Source organism: Corvus moneduloides, chromosome 2 (genome assembly GCF_009650955.1).
Source record: "Corvus moneduloides isolate bCorMon1 chromosome 2, bCorMon1.pri, whole genome shotgun sequence".
NCBI classification, from domain to species: Eukaryota; Metazoa; Chordata; class Aves; order Passeriformes; family Corvidae; genus Corvus; species Corvus moneduloides.
Genome location: NC_045477.1, coordinates 28,257,434 through 28,273,338, shown reverse-complemented (window position 1 = coordinate 28,273,338; position 15,905 = coordinate 28,257,434). Strand labels below are relative to the sequence as shown.

The following is a 15,905-nucleotide window of genomic DNA, read 5'->3' as shown; positions in this document are numbered from 1 at the left end:
TGGGCTATTTATTTTCTTCATATTCCTTTTGTCGTGAACACTTGACAATGCTCTGTCTCCCTTGTACTTTGATAGTCTCTTGTGAAACTTTCAAATGGTACTGATAAGCCAGTTCTTCATCTAGCGCTTTGGCATACTGAAAGAATTCTAGATAAGAAGACCATTTTTCTTTTAGAGGCCCTAATATTTACACTTAGTCATATGATTTGCTGGAAATTTCAAACTGTAGATTTATGTGGTATCAAGTGAAGGAATTATTTGGCTTATCTCAGGAAACTGAAGTCTACCTAACTACAAATCTGAATTACCATTTCGCAGTCCTTTGGAATAATACTCTTCCTTAATGAGAGTGTGCACGATTTTCTTAATAGTTCAGCTATTTCACTGCTAAATTCTTTCCATTAGCTCATGATGGATGTTCTGTTTTATTTAGAAGAATGAGCATTGCATTCATTAGGCAAACTTCATTAAATTTGGAGCTCAATCAACTAGAACTATAATTATATGGAGAAGAAACTTCCTAATCTGACATTTGTAAAACTGGGCCTTTTTGGAATTGGTTATTATCCTATGCAACATGACTAGCTGAGCCTTTGTATTGAACAGAGACAGACCCTGGGAGGAGTGCCTTCAGCCAGCAGAAGTGTTATTTTCTATTATAGTTTAATTGGTTTATAGCCTTTTTTCACCACAATGAGACATCTGCTCCCTCTGTGTCTGGAGCAATAATGGACTGCTTGAGGTGGTAGCAAGAAGTGTATACTCTAACCTGTTTTCTCATTATTTAGGGTTACTTTATGGCTCTTCAAATGATACCTTCTGCAGTTTAATTCCAGGGAGGTTATCCCCTTGTCCTTCAAGGAAAAATTTATGGATCTTGGCATGGCTATGAAAGGAAAAAAAAGAACATTCTCTATTATGAATGGAAAATTATTTCACTTTGTGACTTCAGACGAATGGTTTCTATCAGCATCAGTAGGGGGAAGTACCGCTGCCTATCCATTTCTGCTTTACCTATAGCAGCACACATGACTAATGCAGGCTAGTGATTGGAACACTTGCTGTTTCTTCCTTCTTTAGTTTTCAGTCAATGCCTTGCTGGTAGTGCAGTACTTTTTAAGATGAAGACAGCTATTGCAATGTTACTGCTTGTTTTGGTCAAGGTGTAGATACAGAAGAATTCAGTGGAAGCTCTTACTTAAGACCAAATTAAGAATGACATTCTTTCCACATAGTCCTTGAAGAAAGAAGCTGAGAGCAGTTAATTAATTTTACTCTCTGACCAAACATAGTGTAGCCCACAAATTATTTTACGTTGTACCCGTCGTGCAGTATGGGGCAGCCAAGGTGTTACAGGTATATTGTCCTCAGTGTTGCATTATGTTCAGTTCTGCCCTGTATTCTTGTAAGCACAAGACTTCTGAGTGTGAATTCTGCATTTTGGACTTTTCCACCTCAATGCTCATGAGGAGGGTATTAGCTTGCTTTCTGCTGCCTGATTGACACTAACAGAAGAAGATTGGGTAGACAATCTGTTGCAAAATACTGACTTGTTATCTCTTGACCTTTTGGAAATGTGTCCAGCCAAAAGGGTTTAAAAATGCAAAGATTGTTCCTCTGAGTCGTCCTCAAGGAAGAAGTACTCATGTGTAGAAAAGAAGAAAAGTAACTCAGATTTGGTCAAAATAGCCTGCTTATATGAAAAAAGAAAAACTAGTAATTTATTATAGGTTGAGATATAAATGCTATCCTTAGGAGATTGTGGTAAAAAATAGTTGGGCTCTCCCATGGAGTCTAGAAACTATAACCATACTGATCTGTGCCTCAGAACCAGGTGCCCATCACTGCTTAGAGAAGAGGCACAAGAGAGTAGAGGGGGCTTTTCTCAGTAATGTTTTGTTGGACGTTCATGGTTCTAGGAAAGAAACATAAAAGGTGAAAGAAAGGACTGTAAAGGCAGCCAGAGGGAGGACTTGAACAAACTATTAGAGTGTTGGGCTTGAATCATGCCGCAACTGGGCCAGGAGACACCTCTGAGACAGAGTCAGAGAAGTGGGTATTTGCTTTATTCGGCGCGCCGGGTGTGTGGGGATCGCTCCTCCAAACACACACGCCTGGTGCTCTCTACAACACAGTATTAAGGGTTAAATTATGAATATTCATCACATTCCTCGGGACAAGTGTGGTTATACAAATTATTTCTCGGAAGTCATTAGCATATGGGCCACGCATGTGCTGTGTGTCCTGGTGGTCGCACTGAGGAAGGCCTCTCCTCTTCCTCGGGGGTCTTTCTGATGAAAACCAGTAGTCATCCTCTCATGAACTTTTCACCTTTCTCCCTGGGCATGCGTAGTCCTTTGAGGAATGATTCAGCAGTCTGATGATCCTTGTCCCCTCTAGCTTGACAAGATTAGGGTGAATTCAGCTTCTCAGGCTCTGTAATTAACATCTTCTGTCTGAACTAACATTTGCTGTCTCCCAATAGTTAAGTTGTGCTTACATGAGTTAGTTATTGACTGCCCCTTCTTCAGGCTGCATTTGTTTCTGTGCCTGCAAACAGTGCAGAAGGATCTGGTGTGAAATGGGTTGTAGGCAATCCCTTTTGGGGACCACTGGTTTAGGTGAGATCTCTATATGGGGTTGAGGGCTCACTTTTAAGTGATAACAAAAGCAAATTTCTTGTCTGTGTTTGGTGAAGTCATATTGTTCAGTAATCATGGGATGCACTGGGGAAACTATGAACACTTCAGTTCTGGAGAGAGCTCTGTTCTGTTCTCTCTGAATGCATCTATTGGGTTTATGAGACAGCAAAAGTTATTATGTGCTTTTTCATTTCCATGGCCCTTCTTCCATGGTTCTGTGCAGAGAAGGCCATGAAAAAAGTTGTTTAAATTTGTATTTTTGAAGATACTTCCTTGAGGGCTGGCAAGTACATATTCTTGCCCCCAACATACCGCTCTCCCATGTTGTGGACACTGGAAAGTAGTTCTGAGAGCTAGAAAACTTTGGAAGATTGTACTATGGTGTCTGAAGTTTTTTGGAGTAGGTGTAGAGAGGTAGGGTGGCGGACAATGACACACCAGTCAATTTACATGCAATGTGTTCTCCTCATCCCATGCAAATTGAAGAATACAAGAGCTTACTGATGGGATTCCCACTGTGTTTAAGTTGGAAAATTTTTATTTTTTGAAACTATTGCAAGAGGAACTTTCAGGATTTCCCAAGACTTACATGTCCTTATTTATTCAAACACTTCATGTATTTGAAAATTTTATCAATATGGTTTAAATAAAGGAACAGAAATTACTTTGAGCGTGTCGTGGAAGCAGTATAACACATTCCAACTTCATGTTGAAAAATACTTTGTCAGCTGATACTGAAGGTAGTCCTTTTGTCATGGTCTTATTTACATATTTTTGAAGTGGTAAATTAGATAACTGTCACATTATGCTTTTGAGAAGGTGCTAAGTTAAGTGCAGCACTGTGGCTCTTCTCACAGCAACCTCCACTTCGGCACAATCGGTGGAATTTGTCATTTGGCTGAAGGCGTTAAACCTTTCAGTACTTAAGTACCACAGTGAATTCATTTCCTGAGAGTTATAGGTATGGCTGATGGACAATTTGTCAAAGGATTTGTCTTTTAATTAATCTTGCAAAAGGTAGCATGTCCCAGTCTGCACTTGAATTTTCTTAACACCACCAACCTTAGGCTTTCCATATCTAATTGATATTAATTAAAACTGATGCTATTCTTTAAAAATTAGTTGGTGGTTACTTTGTCATGGATACTGTCGTGTTTAATTTTTATTATTTGGGGAAAGAAGCCCCTGAAAATGGAAATAAGCTTACATGTCAGTCATTTAAGTGTGTGAAAGAAATACAGTGGGGGTGATGGCTTCATTCAGTTACTATTATGCTTGAGAGGAAAAAAATAGCTTCTAACCATGTGAAAGTCAGGAATGGATGAGTAGAACCTACCAAGCAGGAACACTCTGCTGTAGAGATTCCCATTATAGGTGGAAAGCACATTTAGAGAACCCAAAAATTGACTTGTTAGGACACTACCGTCATTAAATTGCTAATCGTAGTTATTGCACTGGTTTATAGATTACAGGTACGAACAGTGAAATTTGCCTACTTTCTTGGTGCACAGGAAGTTTTATACACTCCATGAAAACAGATAACCCATGATAATTTTTGCTTTCCTCTAGAAACAAAGATCTTTGCCTACTGAAGGCAGCAGCTTGGGTTGGGATGGCCTTGGGAGACCAGAGCTGTCATGGGCCATGGCTCACCACCTCGTCCTCCCTTGCACCAGACCGATGAGTCACTCATCAATCAGCTCTAAATTGCTGCTGTTTCGAGTGAATGGCATTTTAGCTTAAAGCGCCATTGATTTTTATTTGGCTTTCAATGCTCCACTTGAAGTGGTGACAGTTGAGAAATCCATTAGCGGCTCATAGTGTGGGTCCCTGCAGACGCTGAGGGGAACATCTTGGGACTGCGGCTTTGGCAGTCACGCCAGGCCAGCGCTTCCCTGCTCATCAGTCCGTGCTTTTCAATGATTAGGTAGCATCCATAATTGCAAAACTTTGAGTATTTCAGAAGTAAATGTTGGGAAATGCAAGGCATTACTGCAAGTACTGATTGCTTTGTCTTGCATATGCTTTTTTTTCTTTTTATTTCCTAACGCTTCTGTCCTAGAACTCCTAGTAGCTTTTTGAAGCTGAATGTCTTTCTGTCCTTTGGTATTTTGTGGCAGTTTTTTTTTGTGTCAAAGTACGGTTGCTCAAGTTAGGAAAGCAGATGAGTTCAAGTTCAAGTTAGGAAAGCAGATGAGAAGGGCTCTTTTTTCCATCTTTAGTATGCTTTTTTTCCCCAGAAGCCAAACTGTGCCAGAAGATTGATGATTTGAAAGAGAAGTGGGAATCCTCTTATGTACGTGCTCATTTTGGTTCTTCTTTGTGCTTTGTACACCTTTGTAGTAACTTTGCTTTGCTACTGCTTGGGTTATTTTCTCATGTTTGTGATGTTTAAGAAAAGTAACAAAATAGTCACTTGTAACAGAAATCCTTCTTTTTGCATGTAGGAAACTCACAGATGGGTGCTACCATAGTAGATGCATTGGATACTCTTTATATCATGGGCCTTCATGATGAATTCAGAGAAGGACAAGAATGGATTGACAAAAATCTTGATTTCAGTGTGGTGAGTAGAGCCTGCCCTAATATTTCTCTAGTCCTTTTCACAGTGTTCGTCTTGGGGGGAGACAGAAGAGGTCTTTCAGGTGAAACTTAAAAAAACGTATGGATCAAAGTGTCAGATGTGAACTTAAGTGACATTCTCTGTGTATCTAACGTTATTGTAGAAAAAAAAAATATCCCCCAACCCTTTCACACTTACAATTGCGAGTAAAGGTACATCTCTATATTGTATTTTCAAAGTGCAAATTATAATTGGATAATGGAAGAAAGGGGAAGTGTTTTGTGAGAAAAAGCCAGGCTTCAGAAATGAAGACCTAAAGATGAGGTTTTACTGGCTGATAGTAGCTGCAATTAACTGAGCTATGAAAGACAATTTTCCCCCAAACTACAGCGTATAAATTACTTAAGAATACAATCTCTTCTTCCATTTCTTAAGAGTTTTAATGTAAAATAGGCCATTTGAGTTCTTGAGTTTTCCTACAGGCTCTTAACCTATCACAAGAATTTCCCAGGTGGTCATACAGCATCTGACATTGTTGAGAGTTTGGAAGCATTAAATGGAAGAAATGGCTCTGTTCTAGTCTTATTGATTAGTGTTCTTAGTACTAATTTTGGGACTGTCACAGACTCTGTGATGGAATTTGTATTTCAGTCCTTGGATTTGCCCTATGGTTCCAAAAATAATTTTTCACTCAGTAAATGCACATAATGACATGTATTTATACACTCAGAATTCACCAAATGGTTACTGTTGTTTCTCTATTTTATCCTACTTTTCAAAAATTATTTGTTTGGGCTTTTTCCTTTTGATTTATACCTTGACTGTCTGGCAAACATCAAAGAAATCTTATTCTGCTTTTACAGTTAGTGCCAGATAATTATTCAGTCGAAAACTGAAGATCTTAAATATATCAGAGAAAGTGTAGACATAATGATACCATTGTGAGGGTGAACTAAATTGCTTCCATAACTTTTGTCTGATCTAAGGCAATTTCAGTATAAATTTGCAATATTAATCTAGGATTTTGATGGAAGAAATTTACATGGCCCTCTGGGGTTCAATTACATCTTCCTATGTATCAAAAACCATTTCTGAAGGTTAATGAGTTGCCTTGTGTATACACCAAACTTGGGTAATTTCCTTATGTGGTTTGGAGTTTATAAATAAATACATGAATTTGTTCCTCTTAGATTCTTTTACTGGGAAATGGAAATGATTGGTTTTGCTTTACACTGTCCCACTGCATGTGTGATTCATGAGTTTAATAGGTATTAAGTGGAATCATGCTGCATTGGTGTTATTTTTCTAGTATCACCTCTATGTGAAAAGAAGAAGTCTTTTACTAGAAACATTTGGGAGTATTTCAAACTTTCAACTTTTTAATCAGTGCTGTTTGAAGAAATCTTTATTCATATTAGCTTTCTGGAATATGTAATATGTGCAAAATGCATTTAGTTCAGATCCAAGCACTGCAGGTGCCATAGAAATAGCACGAAACACCTGTAAATCTCATTCCAGCTGTGTGCAGATTGGTGAGTCAGCTTGTTCCGTGTACGTTGTAGTGACTTTTCTGGATAAAAGGAAAAGTCTTGCCTACCTCAAAATCTCTTAATAAAACTACATTTCTATGTCTAATAGGTTGAAGAGAAGTTTATGGGGGAGACAGATGGAGTGTATGTGGAAAATTAAGTGAATGGGGCACAGAGGGAGTCAGAAAGATGTTAGAACTATCTGGTTCCTCTTAATTTTTTGTGGGTTAAATGAGTCAAAAGATATGGTTGAATTTAGCCTAAGGGTAAAAATGTGGAGGAAGGCAATAAAATGGTTTGTTCTCTTGGGTTTCTCAGTGGCCTTGCAGTAGTTGTCATAACATAAAGGCTATTCCTAGACAAAGAGTATGTTAAAATGGAGCTCTGAATTTGAGCTTAGTAATTCAGGTTAAGAAAGTGCATTATGAGAATGCTCTAATTATTATTTTGCTTTATCTTTTAAACCTAGAAGGTTTGGTGTTATGCTGAAACATAAGAGAAAAGATGCTGAATTATGGAAATGTATGGTCCTTGACTTCTTTCCCATGAGCCCCAAATTACTCTAATTGCACTTTGTGGTGATAAAATGGTTAGAGAGCAGGAGAAAAACTAATTTGATTTTAATAAAATCGGTTGAAGCTGTAACTAGAATTGTCATTTGGTGTCATGAAGATGTGTGTGAGAATTTCGGTATGGATCTGGAGACTGAAATGGTACAGACCCTTGCATGTGGATTGCCTTAGGATATGTACTTTCCTCTGCCTTGTCAATTTTTTTTTTCTTCCCTGATTAAGGAGTTGCTTAATTATTTATTTATGCTTTATTTCTGTTTTAGAATTCCGAAGTGTCTGTTTTTGAGGTCAATATTCGCTTCATTGGCGGTCTTCTAGCAGCATACTACCTTTCAGGAGAAGAGGTAAGGAGACTGGAAGGTGTCTGAAATTCAGTGTATTCTAGCAAACATTGCATATGGAGGCTTTTCTAGAATCTTGATTTTTCAATAGCTTGCAAACTAATTTCACAGCAGTCAGTTGTCCAAAATAACCAAATTCTTAGAGTATGGAATCTTTAAAGTTTGCTTCTGAGTCGGTCTCCTGCCATTTAGGACACTTTGTTACCATTTTGAAATGCTTCTTTTATCAAGATATTTTCAGAAGATATCCACTCAAGCATCAGCTTGAAATGTCAAGTGAAATGTCAGCCTTCTCATGCCAACAATAACTTGTTTTGATATTCTGTAACTCCACGAAGGTGGAAATAATAGCTTTGTTGCTTGTCCTGCAAAGCTGTAGGTGTGCCTCATCAAAGTGCTACTCAGTCTTCTTACCATTTTGTTAGTGACAAACCAAGAAATAGCAGGCCAGTTTTATACAACTTTTGAAACGTCTGTTAAAAAAGATGTGGAGACGTGCTTCGATTGAAAGGATGCGTATACCCTAAGTCTTGCAGCCATGGACTTCCTTAGTCCAGCAGTCACAGTGCCGTGACCTCTTACTTCCCATAATTTAGCAAGGCTAGAGTTTGACCCCCAGTTCTTCTCATGTCTTACCTGTCTTTAACCTACTACCCGTGTCTTTGATTTCTTTGGTTTTGTCCTTTTTTTGTCATGACCCTTCTGTAGCTCACTACCAGACATATTTCCTGGCTTAAGGCTTTCAATGTTCATAGGTATCATCCTCCTTTGTTTAGGGAAGCACCACGTACCTATCAACAAGTTCTCAGGGATTTTAAGCCTGGAGCCCTAAAAGTAACCAAGAGAAAACCTATAATTTGTTGGCTCTTGAAGTCTTTGGCATCATCCTGGATATGTGAATTTTCTCTTTCATGAGTGTCTTCTCTTCAGAAGAAGAGCTCAGTGGCAAAGCAAAAATCCTGTGTACATTTTGAAAGAATTGGGTAGTTTATTTTTCATCCAGTGCTCCTGCTTCATCTTCTTTAAACTGGAATATGCTTCTTGGAGGCATCTGCTGTGAGTATGAAAAACCTCATCGAAAAAGCAAGGATCACACATCCATACCTGGATTGTTTGTACAGATTGATACTGCACCTGTGCACAAGTCCCTTAAAGAGAATTTTTTTGCCCCAGTATGCAGATGAGTGCAGCCAAACACTGCCAAAATACATGCTTTGCCTGCATTTGTAAAGTATAGTATTCCTTCTTAAATTTGCTTCTAACCTCTTGGTAGAGTCAGAACAAGCTCCTTTGCTTAAATAGCTTTAATTTCTTTCCTTCGTAGAAAGCATCTACCCTCTCTTTGCTAAATTTTGGTTGGGCTGAGTGTTTTGTTTTTAAGATTTTTATGGCATCATTCTCTCCAACAGACTTCAAATGCTTCATGATTTGTGATACAAGATTATTCCCGTCAAATGTCCATATGTATCATCTTTATTTTCCTAAAGAACTGCTAAAAAAAAGTCCTCAGACTGCATTTCTTTCAAAATAGTGTGGCAGCTAGGATTGCTTTGAGTATCTGAGAGACTGCTTCATTTGCCAAGTTGGATGGGGTTTCTCTGCAATTTGTCATTGTGCGTATGACAAACAAGGGAATTTGAGGCTCTTCAGCAACTGAGCCCAGGAGAGACACCTGTGTCTGGGAACTCCTTGGAGTTGGAAACAGGTTGCTTGAGATGTGATTTCCAATCTGGTCTTCTCTCTTCTGTTCCCAGAAAGGGAACATATTCCTTATCTCAGGATTGTGACATGCATGATTTCTTTATTCACTGCATTCAGGCATGTGAGGAGACACTTTTTAGCATTGCTAAGACAGACAAGCCTGTTCCCAGCCATTTGGGCTGATCAGGTTGTGAACATGCACATGGGCTTACACCTTTAAGGCAGTCTCTGTCTCCTGGTAGGTATCCTTTCTTTGTTCACCAAGCTACTATTTACTTGATCATATTCACTTGTTGATATTCCAGTCCCCATCTTCCTACCTCCAAGCCTCTACTTCTGCAAGTCGGTTGCTAGATTGGTTTAGAAGGTTTTCATACTGATTGCCATACTTTTGCATGTCTTGTTTGATGTATTTAAAGTGAGGTCCAGTACAATGAACAGGCTTCTTTGAATTAGTTCTGGTTTCTCCTTTTAATGAACACAAATTCTGCTTAGGTCTGCAACAGGCATTACTGCTGTTTGGTGATAGTTACAAAAACTGTTTTTATTTCATTTTGACTTCTATCACTTAGTGTGGATAAAGGTGCTGTAGGGACAACCATAAAACAAAGTGTCTAAGACTCGACATCAGCTGTGGAGCTTTAATCATTTGTAAATGGCCACATCTGGAGAATTTTATGGTCATCATGGTTTATCTGTAATGCCTTTTGTAGGGACAGGGTATTTGTGCTCGATAGCATTTTATCTGATTGAGTCATAGTGGTAGATATTGACCATAGTTTTCAAGTACAGCAGACTATTAATTTAGATTAAATAGTCCTTTTTAATGCTTTTATTGAAAATACGTTCATTTTTAAAGTTTATTTAGCATGTCTAGTGGCATGGCTCTGTGGTCTCCATGCTGTATTTAGACTGTCATGTTACTGGCATTACTTAGAGGAGCATCAGCAGAGATCATGGTTTTAATAATGCTGATAATGGTAGAATTTTAAGCCTTTCATGTTAAGATTGTGAGTATTGCTGTCCTTTTATCAGTAAGGGTTCCCTCTTACTGCAGTGAATGGGTGAATAATGAAATATAACTCCCTTACAACTAAAAATAAAGTTGCTGTTTTTAGCAGCTGACAGCTTGGCTGAAAATGCTGTAGGGCTTGTCCTGTCCAGTGTTGAGTCACAGGCCTTTCTTTGTGAAACATGACACGTGTAAATTTTTTAACAGCTCAGCCTTTCACATGTGGGTATTTCTGCTGGACTTCCATGAGTGAGGAGCATGTAAAGCTAGAGCTTGAGAAGGATGCATTTTGGTGCAAATGTCTTGGTTGTCTTGCCTCACTGTACCTTTCTGCTGATGTAGGGAGACAAAATTGTTTCTCTGTCTAACAGGCAGTTCTCTTGATGTATGAAAGATCACCATCTTTTTCCATTTTTCCATGTCAGCATGCCTACTGAATAGAAGACAATCAAAATATGCCTGTGAACCTTGACAGAGTGGAAAATTTGCCCATGCATTGTTTCAGTCGTCTGAAGTTGAAACAACACTGATACCTCTCTGGTGGCAGGGGTCGTAGGTCTGCAGTCTGGGGGGCCCTTGTTTAAATCCTCTGCACAATATGTTTTCCTGGCTGATTGTGGACAGGCCATCTGGTGTCTGGCTAGGTGTATGTTATCAGATCTAAGTGTGCCTTCTTTGCCTCAGCTCCCACAGAGAAATGAGGTCTCAATCTGTCATTGATTTTGAGATTCTTTGGGCCAGTGACTTTTCTCCGGGGTATGTTATTGAAATATATAATGAATATATGCTAAAACAGTGGAATATAGCATCATAAAATGGTTTGGGTTGAAAAGGACCTTTAAAGATCACCTAGTACAACTCCCCTGCCATAGGCAGGGCCACCTTTCAACAGACCAGGTTGCTCAGAGCCCTCTCTGAACTGGCCTTGAACACTGCCAGGGATGGTGTGTCCATAGCTTCCCTGGGCAGTACAACCTCATTATCCTCATTGTAACAAATGTCTTCCTAATAGGGCCCTAAGAGGGCTTTGAGCAGTCTGGTCTGGTGGAAGGTGTCCCTGCACATGGCAGGAGTTGGAATTAGATGATTCTTTATGGGTCTCTTCCAACCTAAACAGTTCTGTGTTTATATCCACTCTAAACATACCCTCGTTCAGTTTTAAAACAGTTGTCCCTTCTGCTGTCATTAGAGGCCATAGTAAAAAGTCCTCTTCATCTTTCTTATAAGCCAGGCCCCCTTTAGGTGCTGGAAGGTGCTATAAGGTCCCTCTGGAGCCTTCTCTTCTCCAGGCTAAACAACCTCAACTCTCTCAGCCTGCCTTCACAGGAGATGTGCTTCCTTCTGATCATTTTTGTGACCCTCCTCTGGACCTGTTCCAACAGGTCCACATTCTTCCTTGTATTGGGACCCCAGAGCTGCAAACAGTAATAGGGACCTCAGTGTATGTGGGGGGTATAATGTATTTCTTTTGAAATTATACTGCCAAACAAAAGAAAGAGGAGGTTGGACCAGATAATCCCCTGTGGTCCCTTCCAACCTGCCCGATTCTGTGAAAGAAAAAGAGGCTCAATAAAAAATGGAGGAAAAATGCATAATCTCTCCTGGGAGTGCTGTGTGTCAAAAAATAATAGAATCATCTAGGTTGGAAAAGACCTTGACAATAGAGTTCAGCCTGTCCAGGCAAACTCTCTTGTATTTTGCTGTATGCCAGAGATTTCTTCCCAGTTTTCAGTAAGCAACCAATGCAGTGTTTACTTCACTCATCATTATTCTTTATTAAATTGTATGCTAATAGGTAAATTTCTAAGTACCTAAATAGCTAAATAAGAAATGCAAAATTCGTTGTGCCTATATTCAGTAAGGAGCCACTAATTAAATATTTTTGAGGTATAGGGTTTAGGAGAGTTGCTTAGTAGAATTGTGAGTGACTGGGAGACATACTGTGAAAACTCGGCACTCCTATTTTCTACTCCAGGTTGTGATACAATGGATAACGTGTTTATATTTTACATTTTGATCAAACAGGATTGTAGTTAAAGAGTGTGAGCTGCAAGTTTTCCACCTTCTGAGTTCAGAGGCACCACTGTGCTTCCTCTTTTGCATCTGTCAAGTAGAGTTAATAGTCCAGAATAACATACTGCTGGTAAAATATATAATGACTTCTTATTAAAATTGAGCCAGACTGTTTCTCAGTAATCCCTGCAACAATCCTTTAATTTCTAGAAGAACTACATACAGTCTGCATTATGCTTGTGGGGTGGGAGACAACATTATGATACAGCTGATAATACAACAGAAATAAGTAGGAATTAAATGTTCCATATGCCTAGTTTGGAGCAAACATTGAGTATGGCAATTTAGGATGAAAATCAGCCTTACATGATTTAAAAAACAAGCAAACAAAAAACATCAATAAAATCCCAAAACAAAACAAAAAAGCAACTTTTTTTCATGTGGCTGCTGCATTAAGGGATTTTCTTTCTTTTGTGATTCATACTGGCACAAATATAATTTTTGTCTTTAGTTATGAATCCATGTGGTTTTTTTATAGTTTTCAGTGATGCCTAACAAGGCATTGTTTAGCATTTTCCCCAGAACAATAGGCTTCTTTGTTTATTCCAAGTTAATTCCCTAGACTTACTGTATAAGAATGTTTTGTGTTCTTTTTTATTTTCTGTAACGTAGTATCCAATACTAATAAAATATCTTGATATTGTATGTAACAGCATCAGGATAGAAAGGCTTAATGAAAGAGTATCATGTATACAAGGAGATTAGAACAAGATAAAGCCACTTGGATTTCACAAAAAAAGGATGCTATTGCAAGTTATGCTCTTACTAGATTGGATCTATCTGTTCACACAGTCTTCTAAAGTCATTTTCCAGGGAGGTTACCTGGAAATGAGCCTATGGTGTATAGCTGGTTTCTCAGGATGTGCCTCTGGAATTCTTTGGTCTCCTTTGGTGTCTGTCTAGTTCTGCGGTTCAAGATTTTATTCAAGATCAGTCATGTTTGGTGCTTGGTTTTTCTCTAGGTAACATGAGGTTTTTCTCTTCACTATGGATGTTGGGATTGGTAAATTATTTTTTTCAACACGAATTATCTAGTTAATCTATTTGGTATATGATTGTTTATATGTCCATCCACTTCTTTCAGTCACATCTGTGGATCTGGGTCTTTCTGGGCATCAGGGTATCTGATACTGATTTCTGAGGGAAGATAGGAGCACTGCTTTGTGAAATCACTGCCTGTCCACAGTGCTTTCAACTCCTGGTGCAAAAAAGCAGCAAGCAGGCAGGAGGTAAGAATGAATGGCACGAAGTAGAAATGAGTTGGCTGATCTCTCTGTGTTAATGCTGAAAGAATAGAGCTTGCCAACAGACCGCAGTGATAAGCTGCAGGAGAATACACAAAATGGATCTGTGATGATTGTGTCTGAATGTAGAATTAGTTGAGAGCAGGCTACCAGGAGATCAGTGTCCTCAAGGACTAAACAGTAAAAAGTCTGTTGCAACCTGATGTAGGATATCACAATGGAATCTTTAACAGAAGCTGGATTTTTTTGTGGTGTGCTGCATCAAGTGGTCCAAGAGCTGTAATTTCTGCTATGCTGTCCCCAGACCTGGCTAGTGAAGGAGCAATCAGGACGAGGAAGATGTCACAGATGACGATGCCAGAAGAAACCAGCTTCAGTCCTTCATATTGGGTGTGTGAATTTCTTTGAGCTCATTAAAGCAGATGGAGATTCTTAGAGCACCTTGAAGGATCCATTGTTCCTCATTTCTGAAACCCATCCAAAAGACAGCAGTGAAGGTGCTGAGCCCTTCTATGAGCGCTATTTTCCCTTCCAAGTCTGTGAACACACTGTAAATGAACTTTCTCCTCTCCAAATGTGAGTTTGTTCAAGGAGGGAGGGAGAGACAGCTGCAGTCCGAGTGTTGCATGCATGCAGAATCATCCTGTAATTAAACACAGAGAATGATCATTGGAACAATAAAGCCTAAGTAAGATAAAGAACAATCTTGTACCAGAGATTATTGGTCTGTGTTCAAAATCCTATTTTTTACAGTTGTATTTGATGAATTGCTGTCACTGCTCCTCTATGGCTCCTGCCCAAGAGCCTCCAGCATTGATGATGCTCATTGCTAGAGTGAACAGGATTGCATGCCAAATGTCTGTCCAACTTCTTGAAAAATAGATAGATAAAGTCCAATTTTTTGAGCAAATTTACAAGAATAATAATCTCTTCACAGTGATCCTAGTCACAGGCATGTCTGCTGTCTCTGGATACTGTGACATCTTCCCAAAAGGTTAATAGTCCTTGAGTACTATTTTTTCTCCATGTTATGGGACCACTTCTTGCTTTAAGGAAGTTTGTCTTTCCAGAGCAGCTTGGCATAGTTACTTCTTACACAGCAAGTCCTAGCCAAGCAGAAAAGGACACCATCCACTGATAGTTACAGAGTTATCAGCATCTCCCTGACAGGGGAGGGAGTCTTCTACCTTCTATATATCAAGTCTGTGCCTTCCCCATGGCTACAGCCCAGGTCAGTGACGCTGCATGGCTAACTGATGGCTAGCTGTGGTGGCAAGCCCTCATGGCCATGGACCCCTTCTGGGGCTTGGTGTCACCTGTGGGAGTTGGTAAACTCCCTCAAATAGCAGTTTCAGCCTGGGTTAGGGATTTTGGTATTTCCCCTGTGTGTTCCCAGCATGCTTTATTTTCTGTTCTCTCATAATATGTGTTAGGATATGTGTTAAGTGAGATACTGTTTATATGGAGAGCAGGAAATAAAATCCTCTAACACTGAAAGAAAGTACCTGGAGCAAACATGTGCAGGCACTTGCTGGAGCTGTGTCTCCAAATAGGAGAAGGCAGGTTGCAAAATGCATGTCATCATCAGGAGGCTGAGGAGATGTATTTAACTAAGAGAGTCAGAGGAATATGATGTTACATGCATTTCTTTTGTTTCACTGCAGACTTTCTTTCAGGTACCTAGATTTTTATCCAAATTAAGATGGATCCTTTAAATCTGTGGATTTCCCCAGTCTTTCTGAACATTAAAGAAGCAATAAATAGTACAAAACCATGTAAATAGATCCCACATCTATACAGACAAAACTCTTTAATGGTCGTTTCAGTGAGTAAGCCTATTTTATTTTCTGATTCTCAAGAAGTCATTGCTTGTTTTGATGTGCTTACTCTGTGATTTTTTTTTTTTTTTTTTTAAATTGTATCACAGGCTGTAGAATGCATCTGCCAAGCTGGTTGTTTTGAGCTAGGGCTTCCTCCAAAGAGGTCTGCATGCTGACTGTAGTACCATACTATCAGCAATTCTCTGTTCCAGGTCTGAGATGGTCACTACATTCCAGGGTGCTTGGGAAGCAGTGCTCTGTCCTGCAATTTCATGAAATGCAACCTCAGCCAGAGGGGAGATCACAGGGGAAGAGCTAGCCAGTCATCACCCATACCGGCTGTGCAGGAGAGTTGGCGGGGGAGGTGTGTGTGTGTCTAACACCTGTCTTTATGAGCACCCAGGATAA

At 39.4% G+C, this 15,905-nt stretch overlaps 1 protein-coding gene across 2 annotated transcripts in view; it reads left to right on the top strand.

Moving 5' to 3' along the window:
• The window catches only part of MAN1A2 (mannosidase alpha class 1A member 2), a 136,005-nt gene that overhangs the window by 56,402 nt on the left and 63,698 nt on the right, over positions 1-15,905 (top strand). For both annotated transcript variants that reach the window (XM_032098687.1, XM_032098688.1), the window contains exons 4-5: positions 5,090-5,208; positions 7,570-7,650. In XM_032098687.1, the coding sequence (XP_031954578.1) occupies positions 5,090-5,208; positions 7,570-7,650 (200 nt within the window). The remainder of the gene's footprint in view (positions 1-5,089; positions 5,209-7,569; positions 7,651-15,905) is intronic.